Genomic DNA, 14,579 nt, shown 5'->3' on the forward strand with positions numbered 1-14,579 from the left:
GTGCAGTTTTGACCTTGTCAGCCAGAGATATTGTGATGAAAACACCTAATTTTTTGCTTTTTAATTTTTAACTAGGTGGCGCTATACATGAAATAAGTGGTAATGGGATGGGTTGACATGCCCCCTTAAGACCAACATACATAAAAAAGGTGGACCTCCTAGGCCCTACGGTTCTCGAGATATTCACAGAAAACTGTCTCCGGCCACCTACAGGCCAGTTGGTGTATAGTAACATAAATTAATTTATTGTGTGGCCCATGAACGGAATTCCACGAAACTTGGCATGCATACAGAGGGTGTCATAATGATCCTACACTTCCAATTTCGTGCAGTTTTGACTATGTTAGGTCACAGATACCTGCGATTACAACACCTCATTTTTACTTTTTTGTGTTTAACTAGGTGGTGCTATGCATGAAATGAGTGGTTATGGAATGGGTTGACATGGCCCCTTGAGATCAACATACAAAAAAAAATGGTCCTCCTAAACCCTACGGTTCTCGAGATATTCACAGAAAACTGTGTCTGCCCTACCCTCCTTTCGGGGGGTCCAGTCCAGCGGGGGGGCTACAGATCAAAACGAAAAACGATGGTTCCATGCTATCCATGTGGGGTTACATGCCCACCAAGTTTCGTGTACCCCGGTCTTTCAGTGTCCCGGGAATCATTGACGGAAATTTGGGCATGCGAAAAAGAAAAAAAAAAAATCTGACTAAACCTATATGACCGCCGCTTCGCTGTGCGGCGGTCATAATAAGACGGTAGTTTCACATAGACTAAGTGCTTCATTTTTGCACACTCTGGCTGACAGTCCTGCATATGCATCAGTTCTAGGCTCAATTTCATTTCTAGCGAAAAGTATTTATGTGTTAGCTTATGTTAAAGCAGGGTCTATAGAATTACTGCATGTCTGGCGTGTGGGGGCGTAGCATCACGATGGTTGCTTTCCAGTATGATGTCGTCAACATCACGATCGGCCCAACTCTACAGGTAGGGCCCACCTAGTTAGCATTGGCTCAACAATAGAAATATATCCCAGAGTAAACAATATACCTGGATTTAGGGTTTGGAAATGGTAGAAGGTATGTGTTGAACCATGAGCTGTATGTGTGTGTGTGTGTGTGTGTGTTTGTTTAGGTTCCATGGAATGATGTCTAGGGAATGTGCAGACCAGCTGCTTGGTGGAGCTGAGGGGGCATATCTGATCCGGGAGAGCCAGAGGCAGCCTGGGAGCTACACACTAGCCCTGAGGTATGCTAATCATGAGTTAGCACTGTGCTAAACACACGCTAGCCCTGAGGTATGCTAATCATGAGTTAGCACTGTGGTAAACACACACTATCCCTGATATGCTAATCATGAGGTAGCACTGTGCTAAACACACGCTAGCCCTGAGGTACAGTATGCTAATCATGAGGTAGCACTGTGCTAAACACACGCTAGACCTGAGGTACAGTATATGCTAATCATGAGGTAGCACTGTGCTAAATACATGCTAGCCCTGGGTTAGGTTAGGTACACTAATAAAGAGCAGTGTTTCCCACAGAATTGAATTCTATTTGTGGTGGTAGGTTTGCAGAATTAATTTGAATTCAACTGTAACAAATTAGTGCAGTGTGATTATGATTCTAACCAGATTTAAGCACAATTTAGTACAACCAGGAAAATCATTGTGTGGTGGTCAATGTTGATATTGTGGTGGGCCGCCACAAATAAGTCAATGTATGGGAAACACTGAAGAACATGCACTGCACTAAAAACACGCTAGCCCTGGGGTATGCTAATCATGAGGTAGCACGACACTGAAAACATGCTAGCCCTGAGGTACAATATGCCAATCATGAGGTAGCACTGTGATGAACACATGCTAACCCTGAGGTACACATGAGTGTAATCATGAGGTAGTATTTTATGTGTGTTTGACTTCACTTAACACAAAATATGTTGTTATTTTTAGAGACCAACTCATTTATGACTATCTTTATGGTGTATAGCCCTGGGGGCCCTGAGCCCTCACGCACTTCACAATTTCACAGTGGGACAGCCCTAAGCCCTCGTAAATGGGCTTAGGGGCAGTCGTGGGGCAGCCATGGCCTACTGGTTAGCGCTTCGGACTTGTAACCGGTGGGTTGCCGGTTCGAACCCCGACCAGTAGGCACGGCTGACGTGCCCTTGAGCAAGGCGCCTAACCCCTCACTGCTCCCCGAGCGCCGCTGTTGTTGCAGGCAGCTCACTGCCGGGATTAGTGTGTGCTTCACCTCACTGTGTGTTCACTGTGTGCTGAGTGTGTTTCACTAATTCACGGATTGGGATAAATGCAGAGACCAAATTTCCCTCACGGGATCAAAAGAGTATATATACTTATACTTACTTATACTTAAAGTTAGCAAAGTTGCGTATCAAAGTCTGTGAGGGAAGACATTGAGATTCAGCCACTGTGTGTTAGCAGAAAATTAAACTGGGGAGCATAGGACCCTGGGAGCATAGGACATTGGGGACATAGACCCTGGGAACATAGGTATGCTCCCCTATAAGGTACAGTAGTACTTTAAAGACATGGTAGCCCACTAGCTGTTAGGCAGTATTGTGCAAAATACACAGTTAGCGCTGAGGTAATAGAGCATTAAGCACACCTTATTGGCCTGGGTACCTGCAACTTACTAAATGATGTTGCCTTTATTTTATGCCTCCTCCTCCTCTCTCCCTCCTCTCCTCTCCTCTCCTCTTTTCCTCCTCCACCTCTTTTCTTCTACATCTCTTTTCTTCCTCCTCCACCTCTCTCCTCCTCTTCTCTTTCTCTGTGCCCCTCTGGTCAGGTTTGGAGGTCAGACTCTGAACTACCGGCTGTTCTACGATGGGAAGCACTTTGTGGGTGAGAAGCGGTTTGAGTCGGTGCATGACCTGGTGACGGACGGCCTGATCACGCTGTACATCGAGAGCAAGGCGGCGGAGTACATCGCCCGCATGACCACCAATCCCATCTACCAGCACGTGGGCTACAGCTCTCTGCTGCGCGACCGCATCACGCACAGGCTGGGCCGCGCCCGCACAGAACCCAAACGGGTCACCTTCCAACAGGACGAGAAGGTCAGGCCACAGATACACACACACACACACTATCATGCAAACACAAACACACAGTAACATGCTGATACACACACACACACAGACACACACACACACACAGACACACACGCACACTATCATACAAACACACAGTAACATACTGACACACACACACACACACACTATCATGCAAACACAAACACACAGTAACATACTGACACACACACACACACACACACACACACACACACACACACACACTATCATGCAAACACAAACACACAGTAACATGCTGACACACACACACACACATACTTGCACGCAATACACATGTACATACTGATACAAACATACTTATACAGTTTTGTGCTGTGCACATGTCCTAGACTACCATATATTTATACAATTTTGTGCTGTGCACATGTCCTAGACTACCATATATTTACAGTTTTGTGCTGTAACCACACTCTGCTAAAGCATTTGTTTATGCTGCTATTTTAGCATGTTCTCAGAAGAACACAGGTCCATGTAAGCAAATGTGGTTGGGGAATCTCCAAGGACAATTCTTAGAGCATTTGCGTTGTCATTCAGATTTGGAAACCAGTTTAGTTGTACAGGGCAGTTCCAGCGTTATGGATGTGACAATTGGACTCATATTGGTAAACAAAATGCCTTTTTAAAGTGGGGGCAAAATTAGTATCAGTGAATTAATTTGCATACATTTTAATGTAACCTCTGTCTGAATACTGAGAAATCCTTAAATTGCATATAATCAATTTCATCCTAAGAATACAAGCCATTTTATCAGCGTTATGGATTTGACATGAAATGGACACACTTTTGTGAGAGATTACAGGTTTTCTACAAACTCTGTGAATTTTGAAGGAAACTGCCGAAACTATGATATATGTAGCATGAAGGAGACTTGAATGAACACAAAAAGTGTGTTTTTGAAACTATGCGTCATTTTCGTAATGCATTATGTAGGAAAAACTGGTGTTATGGATGTGACGGTTTCACGTTATGGATGTGACGTGTCTGAACCAGTCCTCGACAAACTACATAAAACACATAATTAAGTAGTGAATTTTGATATGAAACAATTGAAATAGTAATCATGAAAAACTAGCAATGAAAGTATTGCTTTCTCAGTGCCTACTAAGATCCACAGGAAGAATCAGGACAACAAGTCATTTAAAATATAAAAAAGAAATTAATTTTTTTCTTTTAGCGTCATCCGTCAATTTTGGTCAGTGATTCCCGGGTTACTGAAACACCAGGGAACATGATACTTGGTGGCCACTCCCCTAAATAACTAGCCCTACCTGAACCGTTGCACCCAAGATGACAAAATATTTATGGTATGTTAGTCTCAAGAGCCCGCATTAACCTAACCCATACCCACTCATTTGTGATTTGCACACATAAAGTACATGCACGCGCACACATGCACATGCACACACACGCACATGTACACACACACACACACACAGTCGCACACATACAGACAGGCAAGCACACACACACACACACACACACACACACAGGCACGCATACGCATGTGCGCATGCAAACACATGCACACACACACACACATAAACACACAAACACAGGCACGCATACGCACATGCACACACACAGACACACACAGACATACTCTTATAAACAAAAGCAAACTCACATATACACACACTCATTTACATGCACATGAGTTGCAGGAGTAGGAGATGGAGACAAATTGACAAGCGTGATTTATTTTTGCGAAGAGAATATGCAGGACTGAGAGGCAGTCATTTTTTGTACCGCTATGCAGTACATCTAGTTTATTGCTGCCGTTACTCATGTTACTCTGTGGGTATTAGCTACAGAGGACCTGACACTTCAAATGCTGGCATATCGCGTCATTTAAAATTAAACTGTCGTGAACGGCAGGCTGAACAGATCTGCAACAGAAGGAGGTTGCTATGTTAACTCCAGCTGCAAAGTCAGCCATCTTCATCAGCTAACACGATAATCCAGTTACTGTACAACAACAGTATGACAGTTACGGGAAGATAATCGCTCAGATTTTCAGATTTTTATTAGGCCATTTGAAAATAGGCTATGGCTAGGCTAATCACTGGAGGTATTTTAATATTATGTTTGTTTTGCTAATGCTTAGGCGAGGCCTCCCTGTGGTTTTGATCAACCTAATAATCTTTGAAATGTCAATTGTAAACACTAAGGTGAAATGCGTTGAAACTGACATGCCACCAGAACAGACGTTTTATTGTCTTTGAGGTATAATAAAGTCTCCAGTCTTGTAAATTTACATTATGTAACATCCATAACGTCACATCCATAACGCACCATTAAAGGTTTAAAAAGTAAGTAAGAAAAAAAAGTAAGAAAGGGGCACAATTTGGTCATCACACTTTACATTGATATAAATCAGTTTTGCACAGACACTATGGACATTGTCGCATCAACATTATATGTGTAGCATAAACTTTTCCTATAAAACGTTATGGATGTGACATGGCCATGGAACTTGCTGACTTAAAAACTGTACTTTGTCCAGAAACTTTGCGCAGTTCTTGTGCTGTAATGTTTACAATGCAAGTGTGGCACGCAATTACAGGCCTTTCAACAAAGAGCACCTGTTCATTATGTACGCTGTTGATTATGTTGTTTTATCACTGAGCAGCAAGCAGTGCTGTTTCGCCAACCACAGAGAGAAGTTTGCAGCTGAACGTTGATGACGAATTTAAGGATGCCTTCGCTTTACAGCTGGTTTGTTTGTGTGAGACTGTGTGATCCACACATTGTGGGCATACATGTTAAACTTGAAGGTGCAGCTTAACCCAATGATTGCCCTGCTGTGATTGAAATTAGATAGATAGATAGCCATTGATCATGTGTGCTAATATAGCATGAAAAACAGTGTAGCAGTAAAACAGTAGTGAAAACATTAGGCTGTGTACATTAGTAAAACAGTAGTAAAACAGTAGTAAAAAGTAGTAAAGCAGTAGTGGGCAGTCAGTACTCAAACATGGAGAGGGTGGAGAGGCAGACAGACTAAGCAGAGAAGTCTATCTCTCCTCTTCCCTTTAGTGAGGCATTGAACAGTTCAATGGCCCTTGGAACAAATGACTTCCTCAGCCTTTCAGTTGTGCATGGCAGTGAGCGAAGTCTACAGCTGATCAAGCTCTTTTGCTTTTTGATAGTGCTGTAGAGTGGATGACATTCATTATCCAAGATGTTGATCAGTTTGTTTAGGGTCCTTTTGTCAGATATTGAAGTGATGCACTCCAGTTCAGCTCCCACTACAGAGCCAGCCTTCCTTACCAGCCTGTCAAGTCGCCCAGCATCCTTCTTCTTTGTGCTTCCTCCCCAGCATACCACTGCATAGAAGAGGGCGCTGGCCACAACAGACTGGTAAAACATCCTAAGGAGCTTGCTGCACACATTGAAGGACCACAGCCTCCTCAGGAAGTACAGCCTGCTCTGTCCTTTCTTGTAGAGTGCATCAGTGTTGGCTGACCAGTACAGTTTATTGTCCAGGTGGAGACCCAGATACTTGTAGGTGCTTACCACCTCCACATTGACCCCATCAATGGAGACTGGTAGCAGAGCGGGCTTAGACCTGCGGAAATCCACCACCATCTCCTTGGTCTTTGAAGTGTTGAGTTGAAGGTGATTGAGTTTGCACCACTGCACAAAGTCCTCCACCAGGGTCCTGTACTCCTCCTCTTGCTCGTCCCCGATACACCCCACAATTGCAGTATCATCAGAAAACTTCTGCATGTGGCATGACTCGGTGTTGTAGCAGAAGTCGGATGTGTACAGGGTGAACAGGACTGGAGAGAGCACAGTTCCCTGTGGCGCTCCGGTGCTGCTGATCACAGTGTCAGAGAGGCAGTTCTTCAGTCTGACGAACTGTGGTCACTCGGTCAGGTAATCTGTAATCCAGGTTACCAGGTGAGCATCCACACCCATCTGCAAGAGCTTGTCTCCCAGTCTGAGGGGTTGGATGGTGTTAAAAGCACTTGAGAAATCAAAGAACATGATTCTCACAGCACTTTTCCCCTTGTCTAGGTGAGAATGTGTCCTGTGTAAAAGATAAGTGATGGCATCGTCCACGCCCACTTTCTCCTGGTATGCAAACTGTAACGGGTCTAGTGCATGGCGTACCTGGGGTCTGAGCATACCTAAGACCAGTCGCTCCATTGTTTTCATCACATGTGATGTTAGAGCGACAGGCCTGAAGTCGTTAAGCTCACTGGGGTGTGGTTTCTTGGGGACGGGGATGAGACATGATGTCTTCCACAGTGTTGGAACTTGTCCGAGACATAGACTCCAGTTGAAGATGTGCTTCAGTGGCTCCACCAGTTCAGCAGCACAGGCCTTGAGCAGCTTTGGACACAGTCTGTCAGGCCCGGCTGCCTTCCGAGGATGAAGTTTTTTTTTTAAATAACTTACTTGATCAGCTGTAATGATGGGGGGGATGAGGGGAGTGGAGGGTGAGGAGGAGGAGGGGTGCTCCTGTGAGGGTTGTCGTGTGGCTAGAGACTAATGGCCGTTGGCTGAAGCCATTGTTGCCGCACTACTCGTGGTCACCATGTGGGGGAGAGATGCGATAGCCTGATCAGCAGTGATGATGGAGGGGGGAGGGGAGGGGAGGGTGGTTCAGCTGGTTCGCCCTGTCCAGGTCTCCCTCCACAGAGCTGCTGCTCTTCTTAAGGCCAGTGATAGATTTCATACAGTCCCACACCTCCTTCATGTTGTTATCTTGCAGCTTCTGTTCCATCTTCTGTTCCTTCTGTAGTCCTCCTTAGCCTCTTTCAGCTTAGTCTTGAGTTCCCCCTGTACTCGCCTCAGCTCTGCCATGTCCCCCTCCTTAAACGCCATCTTTTTCCTATTGAGGATTTCATTTGTAGGGGGGGATGGTGAAGATTTCCCCCCTTCTGGTTTTCCTATCCCTACCTCTGCTAAATTGTTTTTATCCCCGGTGGGGACAACATTTATCCCCCTCTGCCCCTCATATTGATTAATGCTACTTCATATAAGTAAAGCGCTGCAACGTGAGAACAGTCTAGTAAGCTAGCCTACATAATAATCTGACATCAGAAATGCACCGTCACCATCAGCACTCATGCTGCTGACACAGTGGCTGCGTGATAACTTAATTTGGCCTTGATCGTGCAGGACATTTCAGAATGTCGAGTGTGTAATCCATCATAAATGGCTAGTTTCAATGGAAAAGTTAGCTGGACAAATGAAAGAAAACGATAAGGATTCAGTGAAGCATAATAATGTTTTAGAACCTTCAAAATTAGAAAACTGATGCAACTGAGATGGAGGACAACTGCACGTAGAGTAGAACGTAGGCCTATTGTCCGAAGGAACTTACATTAAATGAGGAGATATTTGCTGAATGTCACAAAAAGTGTTACAGAAATTGCTTGGCATCGCTTATTCAATGGCTCTCTATCGAAACACCTGTAGTTTGCGGAGGACGAACGAGAAAGCACTCGTTTGATAAATTAGCCAGTAGGCTAGGCCTAGTAGACAAATAACTTTTAGAAATAATCTATACTGCAAAAACGAATGTTGGTGGGTATTTAAACTATCTAGTGGGTGTTTTAACAGCTGCAAGAAATAGAAGCTTCATGGTCTTTATGTTCTGGTTCGTAAATTATTTTCATAAAACTTCAAGTTGCCCTATAACTTTACTCTCCAAACTCTTCACTGCACTGTAGGCAATTAACTGACAGTATGATAGGCTATTTATTTTCTGTAGGCTACAATAAACACATTTATTTTTTCAACTTTTGCAATATTACGCACTTGGCTACTGAACGCAAATCAGCAGGAGAGAGAATGCACGTAGCCTACGCAGCGTGTAGCGCAATCGTTCATTTAAAAAAAAAAAAAGTTTGGGTGTGTGTGTGTGGGGGGGGGGGGGGGGGGGGTGTTAAAAACTTATTCAAAATCATCCCCCCCTCTGGTTTTTACACAAATCGCACCCTGCCTGCACTTCTGGCTGTTGAGCTTCTTGCTGGTTCCATCACGACGTAGAGTGGCCTTAGCATGCACATTCACAGCAGGGGCATGCTGTCTTAATCCCAACTGCAAGTTTGACAGGTTTCATTAGTTGTCATCAGTCATTAGGTTCACTAGGGATGGGAGACACAGGTCAGACTAGAGTCAAAGGTCACTTGAGTCAAAGGTCAAAGGTCTCACAGGTCTCACTCAGATCATTTCAGCCCAGAGATTGTTTCATCAGCTGACCACTAGATGGCAGAAACTCCATGTGTGTATGTGAGTGTGTGGGTGCATCTCATTTCTCTATTAGTCCATCCTCCCTCCCTTCCTCCCTCCCTTCCTCCTGTCCTAGCCCCTCCTTCTAATTCATTTTGTGAAGGAAACAAGGAAGGAATGTAAGGAGGATGGAGGAATCAAGGAGAGACCTATATGAGAAATGAGATGTCCCGCATGACTTTTAAGAGACGTCAATTACTGATGATGCGGCAAAGCATCACATTTTAGGCTACAAATATTATATGAACATGGAGTATTCCCATCTGTTGACTCTGATCAACTTTTGTTTAAGTGTGCATGGTAGTTCATGATAATTCCAGCATATAAATATATTTTTTTGGTCTATCTACTCATTTATTGACGCTAATAAATCGCTACAAACCTGTTTGAAACCGAAAGTTGACAGACGTGAGCGTTTTCATGTTGGCAGTTTGGACCAATGATCACACAATTCCGATTGAAAATGCTTCAGCGTAGGATGCTCTCGTGTTTCCTCGCGTATCGGCCCTTCCACCTCCCTCCTCTCTCCTCGATCTTGCCTCCTCTGGTTGCAATCAGATGAATGATATGTCCTCGAAGATGCTGAACTTCCAACGATTTCCAGGGTGCAAGCTGGAGGACCAAGGAAAGAAGCCACATGTAAATAGATGATTGAGACCCACCCTGTGTGTGTGTGTGTGTGTGTGTGTCTGTGTGGTCTCCGGGACAGTAGGTCCATCTAATCTTAGAATACAATGTCTTTGTGTATTTGTGTGTGTGTGTGTGTGTGTGTATGTGTGTGTGTGTGTGTGTGTGTATGTTCATGCGCACACACACACACATACACACACACACACACACACACACACACACAGACGTTTAATTTCACTTGCAAGATTTGCCAATAGAACAAGAAGATTTTCACTTATAACAAGGTCCAAACACTTAAATCAGGTGCAAAAATTTCTAAAAATGTGTCGTTATTAAATCAAATCATAGAAAAATAATCATATATTCTCTTGGTTTAAGATTATTTATCTCATTTAGATTCTAGAATTCTAGGGGGTTTTGCAGTGTGTTATGATGTTTCCTGAATGAATATACTGTACATGCTTTGGCAACACTGTTTCTTTCTGAATGGTCATGTTGATAAAGCTCATTGAATTGAATTGAAAGAGAAAGAGAGAGAGATGAAACAATTAATTTGCATTTATCACTTGAGACAGTCACACCCTAGCTGCACCCTGCACACACACACACACACACACACACACACACCCACACGCACACATACACACACACACATGCACACACACACACACGCACACATAGAAACACGCTCACAGATGCCACTGTACAGTTTACACACACTGTTTCTCTCTCTCACACACAAACACACATACACATATACACACACACACTGTTTCTCTCTCTCACACAAACACACACACACACACTGTTTCTCTCTCTCACACACACAAACACACTGTTTCTCTCTCTCTCTCTCTCTCACACACACACACACACACACACACAAAATATTTCATTTTTCCTTCATTAGTTTGTTTTGTGAACTCTGGGCAGATATGTCTTGCTTTTTTGTAGAATTCACATCTCAGGTCTGTATAATGACTGCACTCAGTCAGAAAATGTAGCTCTGTTTCTACAGCACTCTGGGTACAATGAGAGCACAGCCTGGCTTCTCTAGGCAGCCAGGTCTGCTTTTGCCTTCCACGTTCATGGCCAGGTTGTGCTCACTGAGTCTGTACATTGTCAAGGACTTTGTACGTTTTTTGTCTTTTAGTGTTTCAAGATAGGGGCTAATTTGTAATCATGATTAAGGGCCAAATAGCATTCGAGTTTGTGTTGGGTTTTGGTGACTTGGTTCCAATATGTAATATATTTTTCCTTCTCAGTGTATGCAATTTTGTTAAGGTGGATTTTGTCTTGGTGGTTTAGATTAGTCAAATGAGTGGGTGTGATATTAGTCAATTCTGAGTTGGCTGAGGGGACTCATCTCAATGTTTGTCTCTTGGCTTTTGAGAACTTTATAATGTAGTGAATTGGGGTCACTTGTTTGGATGTGTTTCCAAACTTTTAGGGCTCTCTTTTTTATATTTATAATTAAAGGGTACTGCCCAAGTTCTGCCCTGCATCCATTGTGTGGTGTGTTTCTGTGTGCCTTAAGGATGTTTTTGCAAAATTCTGTATGTAAGGCTTCAATTGGGTGTTTCTCCCATTTTGAAAAATCGTAATTTGTAAGTGTGCCCCATACTTCACTACAGTATAGGGCAATTGGTTCAATTACTGATTTAAATAGTTTAAGCCAAATTCTGATTGGTGTCTGTCCTGGAATTGTTTTTTTAATGGAATAAAATGTCCGCCGTGCTTTTTCTTTAAGTTCCTTTACAGCCAAGTCAAATGTACCCGTATCACTTATGGTGATGCCTAGATATGTGTAATGTTGTGTTTGTTCGATGATGTCATCGCCAATTGAAAATTCACATACTCTCTCTCTCTCTCTCTCTCTCACACACACAAAGGAAATTTGTGTTTGGTAGATTATTTCTCTGTGGTAACAATGCTTTTTGGCAATACATCTTATACCTTTGGAAAGCCTGTATAGTTTCCTTTCAAATGGTGCCCCATTTGTAAGGAACATGCACTTGTGGGATGAGCAGCAGAGCCGAGTATGTGGGTTGCGCCCATGAAAGATTTGCCAAATCTTCTCTAGCATCGCAAAATTATTCACACACACACACACACACACACACACACACACACACACACACATACTCACTCTCTCTCACTCTCTCACACACACACACACATACTCACTCTATTTCTCTCACTTTCTCATACACACACACACACACACATACTCTCTCTCTCTCTCTCACACACACATACTGTACTCACTCTCTTTCTCTCTCTCACTTACACACAGACATACTCTCTCTCACACACACACATACTCACTCTCTCTCAAACACACTCTTTTTTCCTCTCCTCTCTCTCTCTCTCTCTCTCTCTCTCTCTCTCTCTCTCACACACACACACACACACACACACACACACACACACACACACACACACACACACACACACAAACGGCTCTCAGCTGTCCCAGCACTCTGTGGTGTCAGCTTCGGCTCCGACCTCTCAGCATTTTTGTCATTATGAAGACCACACACAGGAACATGGATACACACACACACACACACAGGAACATGGACACACACATGCACTCTAACACACCTATTCACACACACACACAGAAACATGGACACACACATGCACTCTAACACACCTACACACACACACATACACACACACACACACACACAGGAACATGGACATGGACATGGACTGGATGGGGTGGTGGACAGCATCTTCCTATGTGCCCCCCCCCCCCCCCCCACCCACTACCACCATTCAATCAGAGGGCTAAAAGAGCAATTTGGCACTCAGAATCTATGCGAAATTAAACACATATGCACACACACACACACACACACCCAAACAGTAAACACTCTTTCTCTTTCTGTCTCTCTCATGCACACACACACACACACACACCACGCACACACATACACACACACAGACAGAGCTGCAAATGAGCTGCCCCTGGGTGGTGTGTGAGATTTGGGCCCCAGAGGATTAACCCCTGGCTGAGATTAGAGATGTAATCTCTACTAGTCCCCACTAGTCCCAGGCTTACATGGGAAGACCAGTATATAAAGAGGTTGATGGAAAGAGAGACAGATTAATCGAAAGAAAGAGACAGAAAAAGAGACAGATTGGTAAAAACAGGCAGACAGAAAGAGAAACAGATTGATAGAAAGAGAGAGATTGATAGAAAGAGAAAGACAGACACAGAATGATAGAGAGAGAGATAGAAATAAAAACGAAAAGATGAGAGACAGACAGGCAGGCATTTAATGAGACATCTAGTGTCACACGGAGAGGGCAACAGACATACTGCAGAACTCAGGCCACCTTCACCTAGTTACCCAGACAATGCCCAACAAACCCCAACATTCTAAAGTTGCCCAGACAATGCCCAACAAACCCCAACATTCTAAAGTTGCCCAGACAATGCCCAACAAACCCCAACATTCTAAAGTTGCCCAGACAATGCCCAACAAACCCCAACATTCTAAAGTTGGCAGTTGTTGGTTGCAGTGGTTATGGTTATGGTTATGGATTTGGCAGATGCCTTTGTCCAAAGCGACACACAAATACAAAACAACATAATATTTGAAATTGAACAGGGAACATATTTCAGTGTTTCAAATGTTCAGCAAACTAGCTTCCAGCATCACACTGCCCAGACAGTAATTGGTTAGACTGACTGGTTAGAGAGTGAGATTGTTTCTGTGTATGTATTACTGTACTGTGAGGGAGAGTGAGAGAGACAGTGGTGTGTGTGTGTGTGTGTGTGTGAGAGAGAGAGGTTCATTGTTTTATGGACACTCTACAAAGAGACCCTATGCTATGTTCCTCCAGGCCGCGCATTGTCAGGGCTCATCAATGTTTACATTCCCAGCGCAACTACAAAACCAAATGTGTGTGTGTGCGTGTGTGTTTATGTTTATGTGTGTCAAATATAATTTTTGAATTACAATTTGTGTTTGGGGGAGTGAAAGTGTTTGTGTGTGTGCGACTGTGCGCGCACGTCTTTGCATGAGTGGTATGTGTGTGTCTTTCTGTGTGTGTGTGTGTGTGTGTGACTGGTACAGTACTGCCCGCAGGCTCCTCTACCCACATGTCCACTCTTAGCCCCACCCCCTCCCCTGCTTGCCCCCCTGGAGAGCAGCTCAGAGCCTCTTACAGCCTCACACACACAGCAGAGAGCAGAGCAGATCACACACACACACACACACAAACACACACCACGGAGAAGCAGAACACACTCACACACACAGCAGAGAGCAGAGCAGATCACACACACACACACACAAACACACCACGGAGGAGCAGATCACGACGGAGGAGCAGAAGCACAAATTTTACACACTCACACACACACACACACACACTCACACAGACACACGCACCGAGAGAGAGGATCGTACAAGCTTGTACTCCCTGAGAGGAGCCATGGAGAGATAGAGCAGCTGACAGCAGAGAGGACCAGAAAGGAGACCTCACACACACAGAGGACCAGAGAACTGGACTGTACCTGTCACACACACACACACACACACACACACCTGGGACTGGACCCT

The 14,579-nt window shown here is 44.1% G+C and overlaps 1 protein-coding gene across 1 annotated transcript in view; it reads left to right on the forward strand.

Moving 5' to 3' along the window:
- Positions 1-14,579, forward strand: part of chn2 (chimerin 2) — a 55,962-nt gene that overhangs the window by 30,809 nt on the left and 10,574 nt on the right. The window contains exons 5-6 of the mRNA XM_076280660.1: positions 1,138-1,251; positions 2,817-3,087. Coding sequence (XP_076136775.1) covers positions 1,138-1,251; positions 2,817-3,087 — 385 coding nt within the window. The remainder of the gene's footprint in view (positions 1-1,137; positions 1,252-2,816; positions 3,088-14,579) is intronic.

This window comes from Alosa pseudoharengus, unplaced genomic scaffold (genome assembly GCF_046254945.1).
Source record: "Alosa pseudoharengus isolate Yale_2024_CS ecotype anadromous, Long Island Sound unplaced genomic scaffold, YU_APseudo_1.1 YU_APseudo_1.1_scf_12, whole genome shotgun sequence".
Classification (NCBI taxonomy): domain Eukaryota; kingdom Metazoa; phylum Chordata; class Actinopteri; order Clupeiformes; family Clupeidae; genus Alosa; species Alosa pseudoharengus.